General features: G+C 52.2%; 6 protein-coding genes across 6 annotated transcripts; 4 read left to right on the forward strand and 2 right to left on the reverse strand.

The window, feature by feature from the left end:
* Positions 1-4,936: 4,936 nt before the first annotated feature.
* On the reverse strand, positions 4,937-6,743 carry MIND_01155900 (uncharacterized protein; the record flags this gene model as incomplete). The annotated part of the gene is made up of 9 exons (XM_037368086.1): positions 4,937-4,989; positions 5,044-5,326; positions 5,381-5,506; positions 5,554-5,727; positions 5,776-5,793; positions 5,842-6,058; positions 6,111-6,279; positions 6,330-6,652; positions 6,706-6,743. The coding sequence occupies 9 exons, from the start codon at positions 6,741-6,743 to the stop codon at positions 4,937-4,939; spliced, it is 1,401 nt and encodes a 466-aa protein (XP_037215012.1).
* Positions 6,744-11,798: 5,055 nt separating this feature from the next.
* On the forward strand, positions 11,799-13,617 carry MIND_01156000 (uncharacterized protein; the record flags this gene model as incomplete). Its single annotated transcript, XM_037368087.1, has 9 exons — positions 11,799-11,802; positions 11,851-12,012; positions 12,066-12,210; positions 12,269-12,381; positions 12,429-12,451; positions 12,509-12,626; positions 12,682-13,070; positions 13,305-13,496; positions 13,549-13,617. 9 exons carry the CDS (start codon positions 11,799-11,801, stop codon positions 13,615-13,617), a joined length of 1,215 nt encoding a protein of 404 aa, XP_037215013.1.
* Positions 13,618-13,710: 93 nt separating this feature from the next.
* On the forward strand, positions 13,711-14,527 carry MIND_01156100 (uncharacterized protein; the record flags this gene model as incomplete). Its single annotated transcript, XM_037368088.1, has 3 exons — positions 13,711-13,987; positions 14,035-14,318; positions 14,372-14,527. 3 exons carry the CDS (start codon positions 13,711-13,713, stop codon positions 14,525-14,527), a joined length of 717 nt encoding a protein of 238 aa, XP_037215014.1.
* A 2,895-nt stretch (positions 14,528-17,422) lies between these two features.
* Positions 17,423-18,507, forward strand: MIND_01156200 (uncharacterized protein; the record flags this gene model as incomplete). The annotated part of the gene is made up of 4 exons (XM_037368089.1): positions 17,423-17,628; positions 17,679-18,333; positions 18,391-18,455; positions 18,504-18,507. The coding sequence occupies 4 exons, from the start codon at positions 17,423-17,425 to the stop codon at positions 18,505-18,507; spliced, it is 930 nt and encodes a 309-aa protein (XP_037215015.1).
* Positions 18,508-20,789: 2,282 nt separating this feature from the next.
* Positions 20,790-21,828, forward strand: MIND_01156400 (uncharacterized protein; the record flags this gene model as incomplete). The annotated part of the gene is made up of 3 exons (XM_037368090.1): positions 20,790-20,953; positions 21,018-21,745; positions 21,791-21,828. The coding sequence occupies 3 exons, from the start codon at positions 20,790-20,792 to the stop codon at positions 21,826-21,828; spliced, it is 930 nt and encodes a 309-aa protein (XP_037215016.1).
* Positions 21,829-22,860: 1,032 nt separating this feature from the next.
* Positions 22,861-25,336, reverse strand: MIND_01156500 (CAMK/CAMK-unique protein kinase; the record flags this gene model as incomplete). The annotated part of the gene is made up of 2 exons (XM_037368091.1): positions 22,861-23,690; positions 24,088-25,336. The coding sequence occupies 2 exons, from the start codon at positions 25,334-25,336 to the stop codon at positions 22,861-22,863; spliced, it is 2,079 nt and encodes a 692-aa protein (XP_037215017.1).
* Positions 25,337-25,539: the final 203 nt, after the last annotated feature.

Here is a 25,539-nt window from a genome sequence, read left to right on the forward strand (position 1 = left end):
GCTCGCACCCGCGCGTTAACCCTCGCTCTCAGATTCCCATCCCCTCAACAATTCCGTCTCGCCATTCAAGCGCGAGCGCTACTGATCTCCAACCATCACCACTCTCCGCCCAAAGACGGTCCTGGTGTAATCTACGCCTTGGACCTCAAATTGCGAAATGGGCAGCGCGTTTTCAAGATCGGATACACGTCTTTACCCAAGAATCGCCTCCAACAGCTCAACAAGTGCACCACTCACTACTGGGCTGCAATGTGGCATGTCCAGGATCGCAAGCGAATGGGTAGCACTTCTTTTTGTGCCCGTGTTGTCGTACTAATGTGGCGCAGAAAAGGTCTGCCACGAATGGTTCAGGCCTGCCTGGCTCGGGAGGGTGCCCTGTTCCATATGTGGTCACAACCACATTGAACTCCATGATCCGCTTCTCTGTGGTGGGCACAGCGGAATCGTCCGAGGTATTGAACAACTGATCCTTTTTATCAAGTCTGAGGCTGAAGTGCTCTGTATAATGTAGTTTAGAGTAGTTTGATACACTGTTCATGTATATATTGTTCACAATAAGCAATCACTTTGACAGTTTGACTTGAATTTTGGACACAGCGCGGCTTCAAGGATTTTGTTTCAAAGCGGAGCTCTCATGATGACATGATTGGTGGGCATTGTAGGCAATCACATAAGCATTCTGTCACAATATCATCCAAGGTAACCCTACCTGAGCTGCAAGGTGTACCCTAGGGTATACCCCAAGGTATACCCTAGGGTAGCACAGAAATATTATATTTCTTCATGCCTATGAGTCCTGACAGAAAGCTAATGTTTTAGTCAAGCTGAAAGGTGTACAGAAAGATACCCTTTCCTTTCCCCTTTTGGGCAATCACAAAGATGTTCTTTGTGATAGTCCAAAAGAGGCACAGAAAGACAATCTTTCTGAACGTCTTTGTGTGTCAATGAAAGTTGTTCTTTGTGCAACACAAAAAGGCACATCAAAAGCCCTGATTTTCAATTGGCCTTTTTGCAAAAACACAAAGATCACAATTTGTTGTAGACAGAAAGTTGGACAAAATGGCAGTCTTTTAATTGCTCTTTCATTGTGATGAAAAGAGAGTCTTTCTCTGTACTATATGTGACTATAAAATATATGGCATTTTGTAAGGGCAACCCTGGAGACTCTGACGAAAGCCTAGCACAGGAGGATCCAAAGCGTGAATAAAAGCTACGGAAATACACGGAGGGACCAACCTAGCAGGGGAGGATCCAAAGAGAAGAAACTCTAAGGGTCTGCCTGCTAGGGCGCCAACTATATACTGGTCGTCCGTAACTGCCGACGTAGAGCGCAGAAGGCCTGAGCGGCATCGCAGGCTCTGTCCCAAGGTGATTGTTGGGAGGGTTTTGACGGATCGGTGATTGTGTGGGCGAAGGAGGCCGAGGACGAGGGTCGGGGTGGGTCGGAGCGTCTGAGGGGGCGCCGGTCAGATGCGCCTTGGATGCGCTCGGATGGTGCGAAGGAGACTGAAGCAGGGGTTCCCCTGACATCACCCCCCTTTGAATGCGGCGTCTCGACGCATAACACGGAAGGGCAGCAAGTCGAAAGTTGCTGAGACGATGTGTCGCGGTTTACCTGGGTATCTCCGATAGAAGTCTGTGACTTTGTCTGGAGTGAAGACGTGGTTGAACTGAACCTGTGAGTCGTGTGAGGCATTGTAGCCTTTCTACCTGATGCAGTAGTTAAGTTGCTTATACCTTATCCTGGCATCTAAGATTTCCTCAACTTCCCATTCGGGGACTCCGTCCTCTAGTTCGGGGCGGTTCGCCGTAGCCAGGCTGTCTGTCAAAGGGGTCGTCCTTAGCAGGCTCGAGCTTAACAACGGGGAAGACTGGATGGAGCTTGGAGTAGCATGGGGGGAGGTCTAGCTTGTAGGCACCCTTGCTAACCTCTGCGAGTACCTTGAACGGCCCAAGGTGCTTATGCGAGAACTTCTCGGAGGGCCGAGTCGTTCTAATGTCAGAGGCGTCGAGCCAAACCTTGTCACCGACTTGGATACTCGGAGCGTCCGAACGCTTTCGATCGTAGTACCGTTTATACTTGTCCTTGGCTTTAACGAGTACGGCCTTTGCTTCGCCGACACCGTTCGCTATCCAATCACGAAACTCGTTTACTGACTCCAGCTCAGAGCAGGCGCCTGGTTCAAAACCCATTTGGGGGAGCCAACCAGTGTCCGTCATGAAGGGTACCTGTTGAGTGGAGGAGCGAACATGATTGTTATAGGTGAACTCAGCGGCAGGGATAAGCTCGTCCCAGTCGTCCTGTTGGTAGTTCATAAAGATCCAAATATACTGCTCTAGCTCCTGGTTAACGGGTTCGGTTTGTTCGTCGGTCAGCAGGTGGTAATCCGTAGACGTGGCAGGCTTGCCACCGATTAAGCGCCAGAGTTCGCGCGTAAAGTCAGCAATGAACTGCGAACCACGATCCAAGATGTACTTCTCAGAGGGTCCGTGATACCCTCCCGAAGTTCCGATAGTACAACCGGGCAGCTCCAACTGCGTCTACTGTGGTATGGCACTTGGTGAAGTGAGTGCATTTGCCGAGAGCGTCGACAACTACCATGACCGCGGGTCGGGCTGACCGGATAGCGCTTCTTTGATGTTGCGGACAAGTTCGGATCCAGGCCCAGAGACAGTGACAGCCTCAGCCGCGCGAACGTGGAAAAGCTCGGGGCGCAAGAGGGTGACGTCTGAGTTGTTTTCAGAGATGCCATGGTCAGGCCGACGGGAGAGGGCATCAGGCGGCCCATCTGGCGACCGAGGACGTGGTGTAACGTGAAGTCGAACCGAGAGAGGTACAGCGACCATCGGGCTTGCCGGCGGTTGAGGTGCTGTGCCTTTCGGAAGCACTCCAAGTTCTTATGGTCAGTCCAAATCTCAACAGGGTGCTGGCGCCCTCAAGGAAATGCGGATACTCCTTGCGGGCACGGATTATCGCGAGCATCTCCTTGTCGTGAATCTCGTAGTTGCGCTGGACATCATGTAAGCTCTTGGAATAGAATGCTACAGGGTGCCACTTTCCGTCTGGGGCGGATTGTTGTGAAAGAACCGCCCCAGTTGCATAATCCGAGCTGTCTGCTTCAAGTCGGAAAGGCCGAGAGTCATCCGGGATCGCTAAGACGGGTTCTGAGACAACCGGGTCCTTGATGGCTTGAAAGGCGGTGGCTTCGGCGTCTCCCCAGGTCCACTTCTGGTCCTTCTTGGTAAGCGCAAAGAGAGGCTGCGCGAGGGCCGAGAAATCCCAAATGAACCTGTGGTAGAAGTTAGTAAAGCCCAGAAACTGCTGGACGTCCTTTTTGTTTTCAGGCGGGGGCCAAGCAGAGACTCCGGCGACCTTAACAGGGTCTATTTCAACGTAGTTATGTGAGATAATGACCCCCCAAGTACTCGATTGACGATTTCTCAAAGTCGCACTTCTCCTTGCGAAGGTACAACTTGCGCATTCGGAGTCGCCGAAGGACTTCACGAACGATCTCCTGGAGGTCCGAATGTGCGATAAGGATATCATCAAGGTAGATCATAACGTCTCCTGAGAGGATGAGATCCGGGAAAATGTCATTCATCATTGTTTGGAACGTCGCGGGGGGGGTTTGTCAGGCCGAAATACATCAACAAAGGTTTGAACAACCCTCAGTTAGTCCGAAAGGCCGCCTTCCACTCGTCTCCTTCCTTAATCCTGACGTTATTAAAGCCCCAGCGAACGTCGAGTTTGGTGAAGTAACGGGCACCCTTAAGTCTGTTGATAAGGTCATTAATCAACGGAAGGGGGTACCGGTTCGTAATCGTCATTGCGTTGAGGGCGCGGTAGTCCTGGACAAACCGAAGTCCTCCGTCCTTCTTCTTAACGAAGAAGACAAGGGAAGCCATCAGAGATTTCGAAGGGCAAATGTGGCCTGTAGCAAGCCCTTCCTCGATGAACGCGTCGAGTTCGCGTTGCTCGAGGGGAGAGATCGGATACACCTTACAGTTGGCAGGCTTTGCGTCGGGAACGAGTTCAATAGCGTGGTCCCAAGCCCTTCGTTCAGGTAGCGTGTTGAAGGACTCCTTGTCAAAGACGTCCTGAAACTCCTTGGCCCAATCTGGGATCTCCGAAGGTGGAGGGGCCAAGTTACGGGCGAAGGCCTTTGCAAGGCATTGAGACACTGTGCTCCCAGCGTGAATCTCTTCTACTGGGCGGAAAGAGGTGTAGAAGATGCGGTCGCCATCTTCAAGACTCATGATATATACCAGCGGGTCCTCCAGCAAACAACTGTAATGGAATCTACCAACAATCTCAGCTCCAGCCCACAAACACAGCAGCCAAGGTGTGAATCGCTTCCCACTAGCACCCGCACTTCACAGATGATCTTGATGCAATCACCGCAGCAAGCTATGGGGCACTTTCCATTCGACAAAGGGAACAATAGTCGAGATGGCCCGTCGACCGGTTCCTTCGTTGCCGACATGCTGACTGGAGATTTCAGGTCGGGCATATGTTTGGTGCTACCTCGTGGCAGAAATCGGGCCGCGACTCTGAACATATGCGCGGCGAGGCAGAGATCCAAGCAGCAGAGGCGCAGGCCTATGTGGAAGGAACACTTGACAGGGCGCAGGGGGAAGATCGACTCCGTCGTGGGTGCGGTAATGGGCGATAAGGAGAGACAATTGTTAGGTAGGACTCCGTTTGCCCTTGAATGTCACGATTGATGGTGGTAAATTTCTACAGGAAATGAGAGGCACGACGCCGGGAAAGCGGCACAGGAGGCCAATAAGCCTGTGGTCTGACAGTACGGGATGTAGTTTTTCTATGGCAGAGATACATGAGTAATGTTTTGATACAGCATGGATGGATATCGATTCAACACGTCGTTAATTTCATGGATATATGCCGGTGTAATCGCTGAGATGACCATCAAGTCTACAGCATACTCAGAGCCTCTTGAATGGATTCGTCCACCGAGGTATTCCATGCTATTCCAATCGTCAGCAAGGCAAATCAGAATGTCGCTGAACTAAACATAGTACCCCACTCCCAGTTCTTCACTACTTCGTGGTGCAGCCGCTGCAAAGTCTCCCACCCGACTGGGTTGGAGCCCGCCGCAGGATGGCCAAAGTCGGCGGAGAAATCGACACCCACGCCGTCGATCTCAAACGTGAAGTAACGCGCGGCCAGCCGGGACACTCGCGCAACTTGCTGTGCGCGCGGCCGTCGAACTTGATCGAACGCATTGAGAGAGCGGCCGAGAGTGTGAATATTTGTGGACGAGTGTCCAAGGAGCAAGCCGAGAATATAGGCGTCTTCCAAAGCCTGACCCGCACCTGACCTGCGTCAAATATCAGCCGCAACTATGGCGGGACGAACTAAGACTTGCCCTTGTTGTGGGGTCATCGCGTGAGCGGCGTCGCCTATGAGAACGACGCGGCCACAGACAAACGAGCGCAGCGGTTTCACGGTATGTACGGCCCACGAGAGGGGGTTCTCGACACACTGCAGAATGGTTAGAGAGCGGAATAGCGCAGTAATAACGAGCATACGTGAACGAGGGCTTGCACGTCGGGCTCCCAGTCGGCGAATAGACCAGCAAAGTGCGACTTGTCCGCAGGGCCCATCCACGGTGCATCATACTTGGTGTTTTCCAAGTCATGTCGCATCGTGAAGGCGGCAAAGTTGACCATCTTCCCTTGTGATATCGGATATGCCATGACGAACTAATTGCTCCGTTAGCGCAAGGCCAGATGTAGAGAATGAGACGTTACCCCGCGCTTGCCCAAGTACTGGCAGAAGACCGGTCATTGAACGGCAGACTGCGGCAATATGCTTACCTGGAGCGGCTGGGTGAGAGCGGGGTGTCCGGGCGAGACTTTCCGCAGGCGTTCTGCAGGGATCACGGCGCGGTAAGCGATTTGGCCGCTCCACCACGGCTCGATACACTCGGCCGCGTCAGCAGCCTCATCGGGGCGCCCTTGGCTTTGCATCCAGCTAACGCGCTCTGTGAGCAGCGCTGCCCTCGTTGCGGATTTCAGCCCGTCCGCTCCAACTCTATGGCAAGTTAAAGAAAGAGGTGAGACAAGAAATGTCGTGTATAGCTCACAGGACGTCACAGGTAGCCCTGGACCCATCTTCGAAGGCAAGCTCGATGGGCCCAGATTGTTGCTGATCGAAGCTTCGGAGGCGTTTCGAGTAGTGTATTCGACATGTCTTCGGCAGGCGTCCAAGCAGCGCAGATTGGAACTCGGCGCGATGCAAGGTAATCATAGAACCTGGCTATGGGCTTAGAAGAAGAAGTTGAATTCGGTAAGATAAGATGCACGTGCCATTGGTGACGAGCGTCGAAAACGGTAGGCCCACAGGCTGATTGCTTTTGCGATACTGGATTGAAGGCACTGATAAACTTTAGCCTGCGGCATTGGACTTCGTGTAGCCTGACCTGGACCTTCCTTCGGCTTTACATCGCACGTTTTCAACAGCTCCTGGTCGACACCAAGCAGTCGGAGGATCTTCCATGGCCGAGGGAATACTGCCACTCCGGCACCGACTTCTTGCAGGGACTTGCTTGCTTCGAAGAGGTCGACATCGATATCAGGATATTGGGACAGTGTTAGGGCTAGAGTGAGGCCGCCGATACCGGCTCCTCTGTTATGAGAAGTCAGGACATCGCTCTTCGAAGAGAACCGCGGCTGACTGACGAAATGCCTACTCGCAGTCGTTTGGCGGCACTGGGCATGGATGCGAGAACGACGGGTGAAAACTGGGGGGAGACCTATCAGTGTCAGAGTGAGATGGCGCTCTTTATAAGCCGAGCGCGCCTGAGTTCTGCGGACGCGGTTTTGACGGACCACGCACACATCAAGCGATATGTTCGCCGAATGCAGATGACGGCCCGGTAACCCACGATTCGGTCGCGCCTCACCGAGCCACAGCTTGGGCGAGTGTTGCCGGAGATTGTCCATTTGTTCTCCAGAGCCCTTCCTTAAATCAGCCAAACCACGATCGCAGCGGCCGACTTACACGTGGCAGGTAAGAACCCGGAGTTAATGAGTTGCATTCCACAAGCCGGTGTCCGGCTTTGCTAGTTACTTCTCCCAAGTGCCTGAAGGATGACACGGCGTGAAACTTGAACAAAGAAGGCCTCTGGCGCTCGCCGCGCTCCTTCTGTGGTCAGCGGGTCATTGCGGACAAGGAAATGTGGGTGTTGGAGAGGATAGAGACTCTAGTATGGCGTGGGCAGAGGCATTTACGGTTCAGAACGGGCTTTCCCAGTAGCCGCTGTGTTCCTATCCGTGGTCGAAGCTCGAAAGTGATGGTGGTCTGCGTTAAGATGTGTGGCGATCATTATGTCATCGGGATGGCCAGCGTCGACCGATCACCAAAAAGGTCTTCCCCACTGTGCCCCACTGGCACATTTCGCGTGTGCGCTCCGATCGTGGCCGCGCGCTTCTCCCTCGAGCCTTGACCTCTTGACACAAGTTCACTACCCCAGTGCTAGCAGCCTCACCTCCCGATGCCGCCACCACACGACACGAGTCGGCCTCTCTTTCGGCTCTTGGGAAGCGCTGGGCAATGGCGTCATGCTTAGTCGCTGGCTTCTGTGAGATGCGGAAATGTTAGCAGCCACTGCCGCGCGGTTCCGTAACACGCGGCCTGCCGCATTGCGGTACCTTCAGTCTTGATTCAGTCTATATGCGTCGCGGAGCCGTCCACATCGATAGTACATTGTGACAGACGGCGATACCAGCGGTATCCTTATGCAAAAGTTAGCCTGCAGCTGCGGTAAATTTAACTCTGTGTATGTAAAACTTAACTGTCAGCGTGAGGCAACGCGGCATGGATGATTGTTCTGTTAAGTATTCGTCGAATTGCGGCGCACTCGTCGCGAGCGCTGGTTTCCTCCCGCGTGGGCGTTGATTCGGACTAGAAGCCCAGCGGGGCCGTGCGGCGCGTCCAACTCCCGCGCGCGTTGACTATCAATCTGCGTTTCGCACGATTCCCACGGAGTTGTGTCGGAGGCGTGTTCATAGGAAAGGACAGTCGACTGGCGTATCTATGGACCTTTGCGTGTTGCTCAACTTGAAGGGGCAGTCGATATATCTGTCCGCTGGCATGCTGTCACCAAGAAAAGTGCTTGATATTGTCGTCTGACTTACATGTTGCCATGTGCTGCTTCCGTTGCAAGTTCAAGGCGGGAAACTCGTGGTGGAGGTCGTCAAGGTCAAGCGGGATCAATTTATCAACAACGAATGACTTGGATGAGTCATTTGACAGCATGGGAAGCCAGTCTTGTTCCTCTCCTTGCTGTCGGCTCAAGCAGCACGCGTAAGCCACGGGTGACCGATAGCAGTGCGGCCGAGCGCTCATCGAGCCTGTTCTTGGTGAGACTCAAGTCAGCGCCTCAAGACGACCCCGCTTACCTCTTCTTTGCAGCAATCGGGCTTGACGGTTGCCCGCCGGAGACATTGCTCGTCGTTGCCGGTCATTCTCGGCGGGTGGTTGGTGGGAAAGAGATGGCCGGCTGGTGATTGTAGAGTCGGAGTGTAATGCCGCGTTGTAGTCCGGAAAAGTGTTGTTTGCCGCCTGCCATGCAGCGGGGGGTACCGCACACTTGGACTTTGACGGCGGGAGCCTGGAGTGGCTCCATTGAAGGTGTGCGGGGCTGCGCGCAGGGCTTTTAATCGCGTCGCGCGCAGGTGGAGGCGTCGTGACGGCGACGGCGACGGCGACGGCGACGGCGACGACCCGTCCACTGCGCGCAGGACTTTAGGGTAGACGGTAGGAATTTAACCTTGATGATAATTACATTGGTATGCGATATTCCATCGCACATGACTCTCCCTCGCTTCTAATGTGTCGAAACCATCCCAAATCGCATCACCAAAGCACGCACTTGCGGACGATATTGCTCAAGTGCATCGAGCACTGCCGGGTCCGCCTGACTCTTTCCTGGGGGAAGGATCCCCGATGGAATACTGCTCGCGAGTCTCTTTAATCCCTCCATCAGTCCCCTAGCTGACGGCTCTCGCCGTAAATGCATCACCCTCCACAACGTCGTGTTGCTATCCAATATGCCCATCAGGTGTAATTGACCTGCACCGGTGATACACCGCCGCTTGGCACGCTGAAAGTCGTCGCCGTACAGTTTTGTGTCGCCTGACTTGAGTTCACGCGTCAGCCGTGGGTCCATATCAGGGAGTACAGCGATGAGCGCGCGGGTGCCGGTGTAATTGAAATGCACATGGGGGACGGCGCTGGTACCGTAGGTATTGAAGAACCGCACCATCTGAAGACAGGTCGTCTCTTGTGTTTCCATGTAGCCTTGATTAAGAAGCGCGCGGAAGAAAGCGCGGTCCTTGGTCGTGAATGAACGGGCATCTTCTGCAAGATTTTAATTTACCGGAAAAGGGTTCCAAAAAGCGCACCGTTACGAATCCTTCGTAGATGGCCACAAGCGAGTCGATGACCATTCACCGCCTTCCAGTCATTCTTCTGACAAACTGGAGAGCAGTAGAAGGACGTAAGGCAGCCCGAACATCGCTTCATCGATTTTCTGTCTGCGATTCTACCGCACTATGACGAAATGTAAGACTGGATACAAGGGTAGTCAATGAGGAAACATACCCCGATATCATCGCACGCCTTGAACATAGTCAATTGTCCATCACTAAACCAATCCACTACTTCTAATCGACTCTCCACCTGTGACACAAAACTGGTCCAGTGTTCTGCCAGCTCGTCGCTTCCTTTGAACCGAAAATGAAGGCGGGGATCCAAACTTCTCACATCGCGCAGGGAGAGTCTGAGTTGGATCAAGACCGAGTGGTAGACGCAAAAGCCAGGAAGAATCTGTGCAATGAAACCGACGAATTGGTCATTGAAAAACTTGGTTTGGTTCGAGCTGTCCCGCTGACGTAGTCGCCCATATGCAAAGAGTGCTGGGAGGAGGCCGGCACTGAGCGACTCGATGACGCGGGGTCGCGCACTTGGAAATATCAGGCTGTTTATCAATGCGATGAAGAGGTCCTCCGAAACCGTCCCCCAATGGCTTGCAAGGGGAGAGATAGCACTGACAGCTCGATATGCAACGGTGATGGCGCTCATGAAGCCATGGTCCCAAAGAGCTTGACGATAGACTGCGTTGTTGTGGAAAGGCTCGCCAACGAGGGAGCAGATGGCAGTCATTGACACAAGGCATTCTTCATCGACTTTCATGTCCGCAGTAGGGATGACACAGCGCAAATGGCGGACGGTATGGACAGCAAGATGAGTCCACGAGCGGCCGACACCATAGAGAAGGTCTGCAAGGTAGGCTGGTTCCGTTCCGTGGGCCCCTATCCGGGACTGCGCCAACACACGCCCAAGCCGGAAGAGACTCGGTTTGTCGCCTTCGTCGATGAGCACCTTCCAACTCCTCCCAATGACGCGCATGAGTTTGGGGGTTGCGAAAACCTTGAATGCCATCTCAGCACCGGCTTGAGATGAGCAAAGGTCGATGATGCCAACGCAAATCGAGCGCGCAGTCCCGATTAATGTTGCGGGTGTAAAACTGTCGGCAAAAGCATCGAGATAGATGACCCAGGGCCATGAACGGGCCCATATATCGCTGACAGCGCCGGCGGGTACTAATTCGATGTCGTTCAAGGTGATAAAGCACTGCAGCGAAAGCATGACCCGCTCGATAGACTCGTACACGACAGTATTGTCTCGCTCGAAATCTTGGGCAAGGAGGATGTTAGAGGGGTCAAGAGAGTCGTAGAAGAGTGGAAGTAGGTTTGTCTTCACGTTCGTGCCGTACGATGAGCCGTCGATGAGCCCCAATGCTGCATGAGCGAGAAATTTGAAGTCTTCAAAAGCACCACGGGATGCCGATTGTGCGCGGGCCTTTGAAGTTTGGACATGAGAGACGAAGAAAGGTTGATTCTGACACGTGCCTTCAATGCTCCAGGCAGTCGTAAGAGATTGGTTGTCTTCAACGATGAATGCATCCTCGATTTCCGATCCGTGAATGTCGTGGAGAACTCGAAGTGAGGAAATCACATGGTGATTGTCGTGACTGATGCGTTGATGGCGCATCAAGCAGAAGTCACATCGTGTCAATGAGTCATGTTACTTTCTTTTGTGTCGCACTGGCTGCCATTGCACAACAGACCTGCCATGGAGCAACGACACCTTACGGGCCTGAGTAGATTGTGGCAGTTCTAAATTCACGGCCAATCGGCGCCGTCTGGCCATGGCAGCAACTTAACTCAATGAAAGTGTGTGTTTTCCACGTTCCCGCGTGAATGCATTGACTGGAAATCCGGGTCGCTGTGCTCACGATTGTTACCTCTGCGGACTGCGTCGCAAAGAATTGACACGCAAGTCTCCTGACGCCTTCCTTCCTGTCCGCAGTTCGTCAGCGAATCGTCGCAGTGCTAGCCATGGAACCCCACGAGTATCGAGGCACGCCCCCGACGGATCAGCCTGGGAACATAAGAATCGTGTGGTCTTCCACGCATCAGTTTCTGGGCTTTTCGGGGACCCACGCACTACAAATTGTAACAGCCTGGGATAGCGCACCTCAAAATAACCAACGAGGCATCAACCATTCACCTATCAGGATGTCCAACCGCCTCGAAATCAGCGCACAGCCTAAACAGACTGCGGGTTTTAGCTCGCACTGTCAGCAAGTGCTGTCATCGGTCCAAGATGCTCATCCGGCTGCCGGAAATCATTTAATAGACGGCAGTATTTTACAACCTCGTTCAAGGACGATCCCACTTTGCTTTTCCTCTTTCTCTTTTCGGGCATGGGTGCGTCGTCATTTTCAGGTCCTTCCGCCTAGCCTTACTTCGTGGTAGCTTCCCAACTTATGGCTTTTGTTCTCCGTGACTTGCAAGAGCCCAGCAACTCCACTGTGCCTCCAAATTTCCCAACCATCACCGATGCAGAGGCACAATACGGGTACATGCCATCGGAGGCCATCGCCATCCTCTTCATCGCGCTCTTTGGTATCAGCACGAGTAAGTCAGCATTTTGCGTCGAAGACGTTTTGGCTCATTATCATTGCCTCCAGTCCTACACGCGGGTCAAGCACTATATTTCCGCACCTGGTTCCTCCTGCCTACTGCCGCGTTGTGTGGTATTGGTGAGATCATTGGCTGGGGCGGGAGACTGTGGAGCGCTATATCGCCCAACGCTGATACGCCATTCAAAATGCAGTGAGTGCGACAACCGTCCATTTAGATCGGGTTGGACTAACGAAATGCGCTATTTAAGAATCTCGGCGACCATCATCTCACCGACACCGCTCTTGGCTGCAAGCTTTATCATCTTTTCGCGTGTTATACGGCAGCTAGGCCCTGGGTATTCATTACTCCCAGCACGTTGGTGTATGTCGTCTTATCCAGGCCCTCAAAATGCTGATTTACTCCTGTAGATGCGTGGATATTCGTGACCTGTGTTAGTCGGTTTCCCCCTTCAAGTTCCCTTTTCCCATGGCTAATCGATTTCACGTAGGACATTGTCGCATTGCTCGTTCAAGGTGTCGGAGGAGGGATAGCTTCAGCAGCTGCGACTCTCGACGGCGCAAACCAAGGCGCAGACATCATGCTTGGTGGTATTGCCTTCCAATTCGGTGCCTCACGATTTCTCCCTTTGGTGATAAGTACTGTAGCTAATGTTTGCTCCAGCTGTCGTGATTCTCTTTTCAATCCTTGTCTGCGACTTCCTCCTGCGCTACCTGCGTGATACCCCTTGGCGAGAAAGCCCGAAATCGTCCTCCACCTCACTCCCAACGACTATGCGCGGGCCACTTATTCCCCGGACCAAAATCATCCTCTCCGCGCTCGCATTTTCGACGGTGGTGCTCTTCATCCGGTCCGTCTATCGTTTGATTGAGCTTGCGGGCGGCTGGGAGGGGCGCATCATCCACACGCAAGTCTACTTCAATGTCCTGGACGGAGGCATGATTGTCCTCGCCATCTTTACGTGGAACTTCGTCCACCCCGGGGTGTTCTTAGCGCCCCCGCAAGCTGTGCTACACTTCGAGGAAGTGAAGCGCACGCGCAGTCGAGAAACGGTAACGACAGCCGTATGAATTGGTTGGAAGGGAATAAAGTGTGAAGGAACTTGAATTAGATGACCCGAAGTGCTTACCGCAGTAACAGAGAGTAACAGTACTAGTACATATCATACATTGCTTATTATTAGATGGACACGTTTTTGGAATATATGTGTACAAACGTCGGGGTCAAGGACAGGAAGCTACGCATTGTGTTTGAGGGTCGATTCTGGTGAATCATTAGTAGAATAGGATTCGCCAGCTAATTTACATCTTGCCTTTCCCCTCCATGTCAGCCCACGCAAGTACAGGTCCCACCCGCATTTGCACACAGGAGACCACTACCGACCCGACTATGGCATACTGGGACTATCCGTAAACCGGAGCTCGCTCGTCAGGGCGCCGAAGGGACTGATGACCTTGTTTTCGGACAGCTCAAATGAGGTTTGCTAGTCCAATGCCCCTGGCCCGACCATTCCCCACATCCAACTCGTAGATGCCGATGATTGACGACGACACGATGTACCTGAGGTCGCCGCCAGTGGACGCTTTGGGGAGGATATAAGAGGTGCGTGCAAAAGCCCGTCTTTCATCGTCTCCAACTCACTCTTCCTCTTCACCTATCTCTCTTTAGTATTTACCACCAACTTAGACCACTATGGGCAACTCGGTATCTGCGGCCATCAGCAAGGCGGAGGACGGGCAAAAGAAGGATGCTCAGGACTCACTGAACGCGCTGCTTGCAATGGCGGAGATGAAGTACCAGACGTTTTTGTCGTCGGTGAAGGACAAGTCGGACACGACGATGGTGCCCGTCAGCAAGTTCCTGCTCATGGACCACTCCGTCAATGCCTCTGTGAAAAAGGACAACGAGAAAGTCAAGAAGGCGGTTACTGGGGCTGTCTCTGCCTTCGCCAGCGGCGCGATTCTCGACGGTATGCCATCTTCCAACCAAGAATCCCAAAACTGACTCTGCTCACAGGTGTTTCCGCTGTCATTGGCTTCGGCATTGACGCAGTTCTGGGGAATGTCGCTGCCAACCAGTCGGAGCACACGACCTACGTGATAACATGTGGCGAGCTCGGCGGGTTAATGCGCATTGACATCAACATCTTCTGCTACTCTTATACCTCCGAGTCCCTTCGCAAAATTGCAGAGAACGTAGTCAGCGTCTCCTACGCCATCAGCTCCGTTGACTCGCGCGACCTGGACCCCGACACGCTGCGGGGCGTCGTCCAGGTGTGCTATGGCGGTGTCGTGAAAAGGGTCAGTTTGCTGCTGCTTTACCAACACAATACTTGTTTTGACACGCCGAACAGGAGCAGTTGAATGAAATCTACCAACTTCTTATCAAAGCTCACGAATCATCCAAAACCGGTCGGTTGGAATGGGTGCCGGAGGTCAAGCCTGCGCCGGAGACGCCAGCAGTCAATAACGATCCCGTTGTGGCGACTGCAGGCGTGACCTCTGCATGAGTGTAAAAGTATATGTCGCTGTCCCCTCTACTTATCCATTGTACTATCGAAGCTGTAATGACTGTAAGGTGCCAGAACCATTCAATCCACTGTGCATCAACTGAGCCCGGGCCTTTCCCAATTTTTTCTCGTTGTAAGCACTGCCTTCTCGGGTTCCTATCGCGGGACTCCTGTCACGGGAGTCCCGCGATTGTCGTCATCACACCGTTCATGCGCCAACTCTACTACTTATATCGCTCCTTGGAAAATGGCCATTAGAGAACATGACACCTTCCTTCCTTGTGGCGAAGCACGCAGCCAACCCCGTTGGCATCACCGCAAATGGCTTGACCGGACCCCAGTTCTTGCAAGAGTTGCTGCATTTGCCGTACACAACAGAGGTGAAGACGCTGGATTTCGGGCTGCGTGGTGAGAAGGAATAGTGCGTGAAACACTCTAAGTACTACTATTTTCCACAGCCTGAGCTGAAGGGATTGTCAGTGCATGGCAAGACATTGCGACGGCCCGCTTTCCACATATCGCTCCTCAATCCAATGGCTTTGTCGACACCGTCTTCAGGGCCTACGCACAGCACCACGAGCTAGTCATCCGGCCCGACGATGTCTGGCTCGCCATTGTCTCGCAGTTTAACTTTTTCGTCAACGGCAATGCAGAGGCGCTTCGGAAGAGTTTTGTCGCACACGACGGCAAACGGCAATTGATTGTCGAGAGGGACCAATGGCCTCCCAAGCCGGCAATGTTCGGAGAAATGACGCGCGAGATGGCGGATGTCATACACCAAAACGTCGTTGACCCCACTTTGCGCAACTGGGCCATCCCCGCTTTCACAACGACCACGACGACAGACGAGATTGTAGCATCGGTGCTACTCATGGCCACCCTCTCTCGGTACTTCGAATACGAGTTCGATATCACTTGTGGTATTCCTCGCATCACAATTGAGGGCACGCGCAACGACTGGGTGCTGTTACTGGGCCGGTTGGATAAGCTGAAGGAATACGGCGTGCAGACCATCGCGTGGTATCACCTATTGCTGCCCGTCATAACGCGTTTTGTGGACGCCTTCGACCCTGTCGAACGCGGCAAATCGGAGTACCTAGGATTCTGGGGCAAAGTTGCACATCGTGAGGATGAATTATACTGTGGGGGACCAGAGTATCTCTCTGGGTGGCTCAACGCCTTTTCTGTCTTCAACGAGAATGGCCAATGGATTGGGTATCCCCTCAAGCAGGCATGTCTGCAAACTTCTTCGTTCGTTTTCCTTTGTAACGCGCTCTAGAATGCCACCGTTCCGCCTGCCTCCTTATCCGCCAACGAGTTCTGGTTGGCATATTTGCAGGACCCCCACGTTGACCCGACCACCCTCGTTCTTGACGGCACACCTTATCACAAGGTCGACATCAACCGAATCCCGTCCGGCTTAGCCATTGTGGATGTCTCCCTTGTAATCGGCAGCGCGCCTCCCATACCATGTGCCCTTGCTGGCGGGGTCGTAGGAATGGAGGCTCTTGTGGCCAATGGGAGTGATTCTGGGGTGCGGGACACGGTCCGGCCGATTGTTGGTTGGTGGATGTACGAGAAGAGCGATGAGGATGCCAAGCGCCGCAGATACGAGCCGGATGAATCGGAGCTGTAACTGTATGCGACTCAATTGGAATTCAACAACAAATATGTGTGTGTGTGTGTGTCTATCTAACTTCGGACCACCACCACTTCGCTTTCACAAAGTTTTCAAGGTTTGCGATTGACAAAAAGCGATAGTTATCGAGACGTATCTGGGGACGTAGTAAACCAGCGCGAGGCTTGCTACACTTTCTGTAAGCTCCGAGTCTTGTAAATCTCAGTCCGGGTAATGGTCTAAATGTGAAAACCATAAACTCCAGCTGGGCATTGGATTCATACCTAAGAGCTCGTTCGGTAACCGAAACGCTGCGCCGACGCTTCTCAAACGCTTGCGTTTGGGGTATGTAGTCACATCATGTAACACATTAGTAACACACTTGTAACACGACACTCTCACCACGACGCGTCGCCGTTATGCCAAAGAAGAAGGGCGAAAGCGCGTCAAACTGCGTGTACACCACGGGAGACCTGAAGAAGATGATGGAGGTTGTTGTTGCCAACAAGGAGAAGCTCGGGGAGCCGGCTGGGCTCAAGGGTGTTCTCGCGCAGATGGTTGTTGACGCGCTCAATCCACCAGGGGAGGGGCCTCCAACACCATATGAGCAGCCAGGAGGGCTACAAGTCTCCGAGCTCGCTCTGCACTTGGGCGCATGTTATCAAGATGGTCACAGAGGTGTGACATAAATTAGACACTCTACTCGAAGTTTACAGAGGGTAGCAATGAGGCACAGACACACGGCAGATGCGCGCAGGCCCGGGGAGACGCGTGGGGAGACGCGTGATCCCAAAAAGGAAGTCACGCCGCGGAATTACGGCGTCCCGAAACGCTTGCCAAACGCAAGAGCTCCCGCGATAATTCGCCGGATACTTATCTCGCTACTAGTATCAGGACTTGCCGTACTTCGGTCAGGACCTCACTGCATTCAGGGCAATTGCAACGGCGTTTCGACCGAGCGGGGATCGTGAATCGATTCGTAGGACCCGGGAAGCTCCACCAAAGGGTGATTCAAAAATTTGGGTTTTTGAGGCCCAAAAATCGCGATTTCCTTGTCCAAAAAATGGGTTTTTGAGACAAAAATTCTGTAAACCTTGTTCAAAATATGGGTTTTTTAGGCCCCGGGGAACCATTTTTAGCAAGTGTCACACGGTGACATGTCACGATCCTTCTTCAAAAATGGGTTTTTGGGGCCCAAAAAAATGGGTTTTTGAGGTCAAAATCCGGAAATTTTTTGAATCACCCTTTGGTGGAGCTTCCCGGGTCCTCGATTCGTGATGAAATCAATTCACGAGCACATGCTTGAAAAAGGCTTCTTCTGTCTGCCAACTTCAAGTTGTTTCCGTCCCTTCACCATGCTTGGCTGTGCCAGCAGCCCCCGCCTCCCTGTAGAGCTCGAGCGCGAAATATTTGAACTCTCTGCAAGTGTCTGCGACAGCAAAGGTGTCTCGCTCACTCTCGTTGCACGGCGGGTACAAGCTTGGTGCGTGGCTCTATTTCTATTAGGTCGTGTTTATATGTGTGTGTTGCCAGGATCGAACCACTTGTGTATGAGACACTCGTTCTCGACAGCCGCAAGGAGTCCCAGCGAATACTTGATCTGGCAAACGAGCGACCGCTGGGCTTCCTCGCCTCAATCGTGCGCAAAGTGGTTTTGACAAATGCGACATATGAGCCACACAGCATTCTTTCGCTTTGCTCTGGAGCAACGCACGTGGCGATGGACGAAGTGGCCTGCAGCGACCTGCTTATTCCGCCCGTCCTGGCCAGCATGACGAGCATTCGACACCTGACTATCGCGGCGGGAGAGATGCCTGAGTGCACGCTCGGATTAATTTATTCTCCCGCGCCCGTCTTTCGTGGTGTCACTCATCTTACGCTCCTTGATTATTTCCATTTCGAAGGCGATTTGCTCCCGTTTGTCGCGAGCCTCCCCGCCCTAACGCATCTCGCGCTTTACCACCCCCCACTCTGCCAAACGACACGTCGCTTCCTCGAGGTGTGCACAAATCTCCATGTGCTGGTCATATTGGCCGACTCGGAGGAGGACCGGCTACGCAAGATGGCGGGAAACACGTCCATCAGCGACACGACGCGGGTGGCTATCTGCGTGTGCAAGGGCTGGGCAGATGGGGTTACGGTGCCCGAGGGGGACCCGGAGAACTACTGGACGGCTGCAGAGCAGATTGTGCGGGAGCGTGAATCGTTCTCACACTCACTAACCTGTTCTGGCTGACCCGGGCAGATCCGCCGTCTGGGCCGCGATCCATATACTTATGAGATAACATTCATTCTTTTGCTTGGTTCAAGGTTGTTGAATTGATGAGTCCGAGTTTGAACGGCTAATTACTTCGGTAGATAAGATAGTAATATGTTATTTATTTAGTGCATATGCTGAATATTTATTGTTTTTATTCTTGGTTTCATTATGTAATAGAATATTCCAGCTTAGGAAGACTGAGGAAGTTATCTACTGAAAATAATGATTAGACCTAAAAAAGCTATTCTAATCAAAAATGGTTGCCACTAGGCAATGAACCCTTCTATCAACTCATTGCCAATCTAATATGTTTGAATATGATCGAAATGGTACAGTAACTATAGAGATACTCTTCTTCTTCTCAAAAAGACTATACCCTATCAATTTTCTCCCTTGTTCCATCAGAAGACTGTTTGGATTTGTGGTTATGTAAATGAGATTTTCTGGCACCCCAGCCTCCTTCATAACCAAGCCAGGTATATCTCTGACAATGTGGACCACGGAGTAGGATAACAGCAAGGATCCAGGCATAGAATCCAATATTCAGTATGGCAGCTGCACGCCAGCCATATTTGGTAAAGACTTTAGTTCCAGCAGATGTGCCCATTAGTTGGCCAATGAACAACTGGAAAATATCAGTCAGTGATTACTACAAATATATTGAGCAAACACCTACAGATAACACAAAAAGAGCATTTAATCGTGCCCGTGCAGATGGCTCAATACTAGAACAACTCTTTAGCAGTATTCAGTGTAGAATCTGAGATAAAACCTGAAGACAGAAGTAGCAAGTGATGTTTGAAGTGCTTGTCGGAATACATCAAGTCCCATTATGACAATAACAATGACTGCAGGACTTTGATCACCAGCACCGACTTGAATAGCTTGGAAGACAAAGAGGACAAGCACTCCAGTCAGAGAGGCATACCATGGCACCAGCTTGTCAATGATTTGACCTGCAAATGGGCCACAAAGAACTCCAAAGATGCCAACAACACCAAATAGACCAATGATAATAGTGGAATACTAAACCTAAGTTATCAAAATGTTTGACGAAATGATAAATTGGAATTACATTATAAGGTGGACCCCCAAGCAAGAATGTGAGAGTCACCCAGAAGTTGGTAAAGCAGGCACAGGAAGCAAGGTTAACAAGACAGGCCTGGATAAGCACTGGCTCAGTATAGGCAAATACTACCATGCTCTTCAGAATTCCAAGGTAGGAAAGCTGTGGATTTTTTGCAGGATAGTCTGGAAGAAGAAGATAGCCAGCAAATAAAACAAGGCATTGTACACCAATGGCAAAATAGTATCTGAGATTTTATAAGCAATTAGTAAATATATAATAAGGCACATACACAACATGCCATGAAGTGTACTGTGCTATTATTCCTGCAAGAACACGGGCAATAAGGATGCCAAGCATAAGGCCAGACATGACAACTGACAGGGCAGATGCCCGTTTATCAGGTGGTGCCAAGTCTGCAGCTAAAGGCTTGTATAAAAGTCAGTCAAATCAATATAGGAAGATAAATCATAATATATAGACATACGATCATGATCTGTGGGGTAACAGACACAACACCAATCACAAAGTTCAGAGTTTCAAAGGCGGCAAGATTTGCAGTAAGGGCCAGGCCAATAGTGAGTGAAGCTGAGATAAATGCAAGCAAGAGAATCAACCCTCGGCGCCGGACCAAATCGCCAAGGGGAGAAATGAAGAGGATTCCAATGGCATAGCTGTAGGGAAAATAAGATATGTCTAGCAGATGAAAATGATGAAAACAAACCCGGCTTGTAACAGTGTTGGGATGCTAATACAAAGTTAAGATTTTTTTTAAAAAAAATTGAACTAAAAAAGGAATCATACTTTGCAACTCGGTTGTAGGATACTCCAAATGAATCGGAGAATTGAACTAGACATGAATATCAGCTTGCTCATGCACAGCCTGAGGGCAATTGAAGCCTACTTAGTAAAGGCTGAGAGAATTGTTAGACACACGACAAAACCACGAGAAGTACTAGTAAACGCAGCAATCACCTGGCAGTAGTATAAATTTGCAACTGTAAACGTGCTCGCAAACCCGAAGAGCACATTCAAGACTAATCCGAAGTGAAAAGGCTGCTCCGTATTGTGGCGGAGGCGACGCGGGATAGGAAGTAGGCCAAAGTCAGACTTCGGTGCCAGTGTACCTATGCTAGTGTTGTTTATCGTCGTCGTGGACTGGGCAGAGTCTACAGTCGGAGGTGGCGACCCAGAGGAAGACATAGAAGTCAGGACCAAGAGATGGATGATGCAACGGATAACCGTTGTCCCGCTATGGCCCGAGATATTTCGGTGCATCATTGCGGCACAGCCACGCAGTTGCTCCTAGCTTCCCGATATGTTCTCCTTTTCCTGGTGGAACAAATCGGTGGAGCCAGCCATAGTTGGCCCTCCTCGGCTTTCTGAGGACCTGGAAAGGGAAATCTTCCTGTTAGCCGCATTCCAGGCCCCTCTCAAGATCGTCGCGAATCATATTCTTGTCGCGAAACGGACGCGCCTCTGGTGACTTTTCTGTGCAGTTCGTCAATGCTGAACGTTCGCTGAACCCGAGTTTGTTCTCTTACAGGCTCGAGCCTTTACTGTATCGCACCATCCTTGTTCTCCAGTATGACCGTGTCCGTCACCAACTTGAGCAGCGTTTGCGTCGCAAACCCGGCTCGGTTCTGCGGGATGGTCCGCGAAACTTGCTCATTGCGCTGGGAGAAGAAAAGGAAGATGTAGCTTATGCGGAGATGCTACTGTTAAGATGCACAGGCGTCCAAAACCTCAGCTTTCATCCGCCACTCCGACATTCACGACGCTTCCTACCAGCGATGAAAGGGATGACCGACCTTAGACGTGTCTGTACCCAACTGCAAGAGCTCTTTGACGGTGCAATAGGCAGCGTCGATCTCCAGCTCTTGCCATTCGCCAAACTGACGCATTTGCTTCTATTCGACGAGATGGTCAACTGCTCGGAGAGCGACGCGGCCCACCTAGCTCAGCAACTTGCGTGTCTTCCTGCCCTCACTCATGCTGCCGTCTCCGGTAAAATTCCGCACTATCTTCCACTCGCCATCCTCTCCGTCTCGTCTCTCCGCATTCTGGTCAACCTCCGTCAGGACACCCGGCTTCGAACCGTTCAGATGATGTACGAGCGCGAGCTGAAGGATGTCAACGACATCCGATTCGTCATCGCCCCAGTAGACATTTGGGTCAGAGAGTGGGAGGCGGCGACTAAAGGAGCACCTGATTTCTGGGCTGTGGCGGAGCGGTTTGTCGAGGCAAAACAGAGCGGAGCGATATCCAGTGGGTGTCCGTGCTTCGCTGCAACGCGTTCAATAACTGATCTCTCATCAGCGGACAAGTATTGGACTGACGACGATATGACTGTTTAGTGGACCAATTCTCTTTTCATTTCCAAGCCGACATGAAGGACACCGTGAACTATGTCGTAGGCCTTGATTCATAAGCGCAAACTGGCTTGTTTGTCCTTTGCAATATCGTTCATCAGAAACCGCGTCCACTTGCAATGAATCCACCGCCCAATCACATGGTGCTTCTCGGCGACCCCCCTGAAACGCACATGAGCGAAGAGCAATTGCGAGCATTGTACGCGCTCTCGCACTTGTAACCCATTGTGCCACTAATTATTCTACAGAAACCGCGTCAATGACTGTACATATCCAGAGGACCAACCAGAAGTCGAATCTTGACACCCACAATGCGCCATGTATTCTCTCGTCTTACACTGCTGTTGAATACCGGCAAGAAGCCCACGAAATCATAAACGCAGATGGTCATGATCAAGACGAACCCGCCCCGGGCTAGCACTACTTTCTTTCGCGCCACAGAGCGTGAAATACCCTCATGGCCCGGGCGGGGCGCACTCAACGACGTTAACCTTGACAACTACATGAAGGGATTCGCCTCCGCCAATTCTTGAAGACGGAGGCGATCAAGTTCAGCTAAAACGAGCGTGTCAACTGTCTTCTCAGTTACTGGTTCCCTTTTCCCTTCTGAATACCGTGGCTTTACTTTTATCCTCACTTTTCTCGGCACCTATACCATAGTTATACCTGCGGTCGGATTCCGGAGTTGCAAACATGCATCGTGTTTGGTTTTTTTTTGCTTCCTTCGCCAATTTGCTCTGTTGTCTTCTCTGTTGTCCCACCTCGTTTTGAGTTGTAGGCCATAACCACATTTACTTACCTAGCTGACCCATGGCCGACGCGTCGTTTGTAGCACATTTTCAGAAGTCACCATGCTCGCACTTCTCGAAGTTCTTCCTCAATGAAGGGGAACTCAATACTAGAGCAGTAACTCCAAAGACACAGCAAACTACATACTACATACTACTTTTACGGTATCATAATCATATCACCAGTATTAGTACAATCAGGCATGGTTATGAAAGCATGACCGCCAGATCAGGACCCCATGCTAAGCCCCAGGCCAATGTTCCTCTCTGGGCTACATTCCTGCTCTTCCTCCAGATTGAGCGCCATAACAGAGGATGCCAACGAGCGTGGGGGGTCTCTCGCGCGCCGCCTGCCCTCCCTCACATGCTCCCCCAAAAGGGCAGATGGCGACCCCTTGCCACTCCCCATCGACAATCCCAGCCCAATCCCCATCAACGGCGACAAGACATCCACCGGCGTGCGTGGCCCGGGGCTTCGACTTCCCAGACTGGGACTTCTGCTCCGGCTAGTACTTCGCTCAATTGAGCCCGACCCAGAGCTTTGGGTCCTCGTCAAGCTTGCCGTCGCGCTCCGACTAGTGCTCCGCCGCCGCAAACTAGCACTTCTTTCTTCATCCCACCTCGTGTTTCTGGACAACGACCGTCTGCTCTGACTCTCGCCATCCGTCACCCGCGAAGGCGACCTCTTCAGTGGAGGCGGCCTCTCCGTCGAGTAAGGTGCCCTGCTCTCACTCCTCTCGACCCGCTCGCTAATCCTCCGTGCAGCAGCACTTGGCCGTCCTCGTTCCAACACTCGCTCGTTGGTCGCCATCTCCATCTCCAGCGGCGAATGGGGTTTGAAATCGAGTTCGTCCATCAGGATCGCACTTTCTTCGTGAATGATTTTAGATGAGGACGGAGAACTTGAAGGCGAGATGGCGACATCTTCACCGCCAACTGCCCAGGCGCACTCGTCAACTCTCTCGACTGTCCACCGGTCGGCAATGAGTGGAGCAAGGCATCCTCGAAGAACGGCAAGGGTGCTTCGAGGAGTAGCAGATGGTGGAGCGGGGTAGTTACCTGAAAAGTATTCAGTATACATGTGAAAAGAAGAAAGCAAGACAAAATGATGGGATGAATGGGAAGGTATGCGAGCTGACAGTAGAAAGAGAAGAGGGAATTTGTGTGGGGGGGGGGAAGGCATGTGGCGCAACATTGTAGAACAGGAACCAAATAAAGACAGGTAAAGATACTTGTTGACAAAAGCGGTGAAAGAAAAAAATCTGAATATAGAACGAAGGGTATGGAAGCAGGGGAAGGCGATGAATGGATGAAGGAGTCGAAGAAAAAGAGAAAGAAGACGCAAGTGATATCCTAAGGAGAAAGCAAATGAAACAAGCAGGCGAGCAATGAAACGAGGAGCAGTGATATGTGATGGGAAAAGGCGGGGAGAATATAATCTAAACAGAAAACTAACCTCCCAAAATCTTGAGAACCAGCCTCGGCTCGAAGGAATCCGAAAACGGGAGGCTCCCGGTCAACAGTGCATATAACAACACACCCAGGGCCCATATGTCCTGTGCAGGATGAGGTCGCAACGGCGAAGTTATTGAAACATGTTTTTCGATGGTCATGAAGCTTGATGATAGAGAAGACGTGGTCGAAGTGGAGTCCATCGTCGTTGTTCTGCTCAGAAAAGCGGAGCTGCTTTTTCCTCCCGTATGTCTCGCGCGTGACGACGACGAAGCAGAGAACGATGTCGGAGGGTTAGGCTTGGGTGGCCCCAGTAGCTCAGGGGCAGCATAGGGCAACGACCCAGGCTGGAATTCGGTCTCTGTGGTGCGCGCCAAGATGGCAGGGACGGAGGCAGTGCGATCGCGACGGAGACTACCACGAGGCGCAGCCAAAGATACCGCTCGATGAACTCCAGCGGGTGGCGCATTGTGTGGCTTAGAAACGATATCGGTCGTAGCATCGATGTCTTCTTCGTCAGACTCGCTCCCATCCATAGACCTTGCCATCCCAAAGTCGGCTATCCTGCACACGCCCGCCTCGTCAACTAAGACGTTTTCAAGCTTTATGTCACGATGGACCAGCCTCTGCTCGCAATGGAGGTATCGCAGTCCTCTGACGATCTGGCGAAACATTCTGCCCGCGTCGTCTGAGCCAGGGACTCCACCACGCATGATGTCAAAAAGAGAGCCAGCGGGACAGAGCTGAGTGACGAAGAAGTCGTTTTGGGGAGTGTGCACGGTGGCGAAAAGAGGGAGGATGTGCTCGTGTGAGAGACCGCTCCAGACGGCCTCCTCGTTCTCCAAACGCTTGCGAGCTTGAATGGCTTGTGTGGCAGAACGAGGTACGACCTTGACGGCAACAACAGCGCCAGTGGTGACTGCGGTTGCTCGGCGAATGGTAGAGAAAGCGCCATGAGCGATGATGGGGCCTAAGGTAAAGCCACCAACGACAGCGCCTTCTGCATCTACTACAGCGGGTTTGGCGGCGGGAGAGAAGGCGGACAGGAAGAGTGCGGCGGGGGAAGAGCCCAGAGGTGGCTCTGGAGACGACGGGTAGCCGAGAATGGGCTCGTCGTTACGAGAAGAGGGAATGTCCAGCGGCCGGACCTTGCTGAGGCCAGGCGCTGGAGGCAGCCCATCTGGGGCCTCACTAGTCGCGGGGGATAACGAAGCGGAAAAGAATCGACGGTAGCCTTGCGCGTCGTGTTGCATGCAAAGGGTGTGGGGGGCAAAAAGCGGAAAAGCTCGGGAGCCGTGTCACGGTACTGTCACACAGGGAATGATGAGTCAGGCCCCATGCTGCTGCGCCAAGCGGCGGTAACGAGCATTCTCGTCGCGGGAGGAGGCGCTGGAGGAGAGGGAGGAAGAGGGTCATAAAAAAAGATTTGTACTCCGTAACCCGTTACTGCATCACC

Source organism: Mycena indigotica (genome assembly GCF_014461135.1).
Source record: "Mycena indigotica strain 171206Taipei chromosome Unknown Mind.scaff0011, whole genome shotgun sequence".
In the NCBI taxonomy this organism is placed as follows: Eukaryota; Fungi; Basidiomycota; class Agaricomycetes; order Agaricales; family Mycenaceae; genus Mycena; species Mycena indigotica.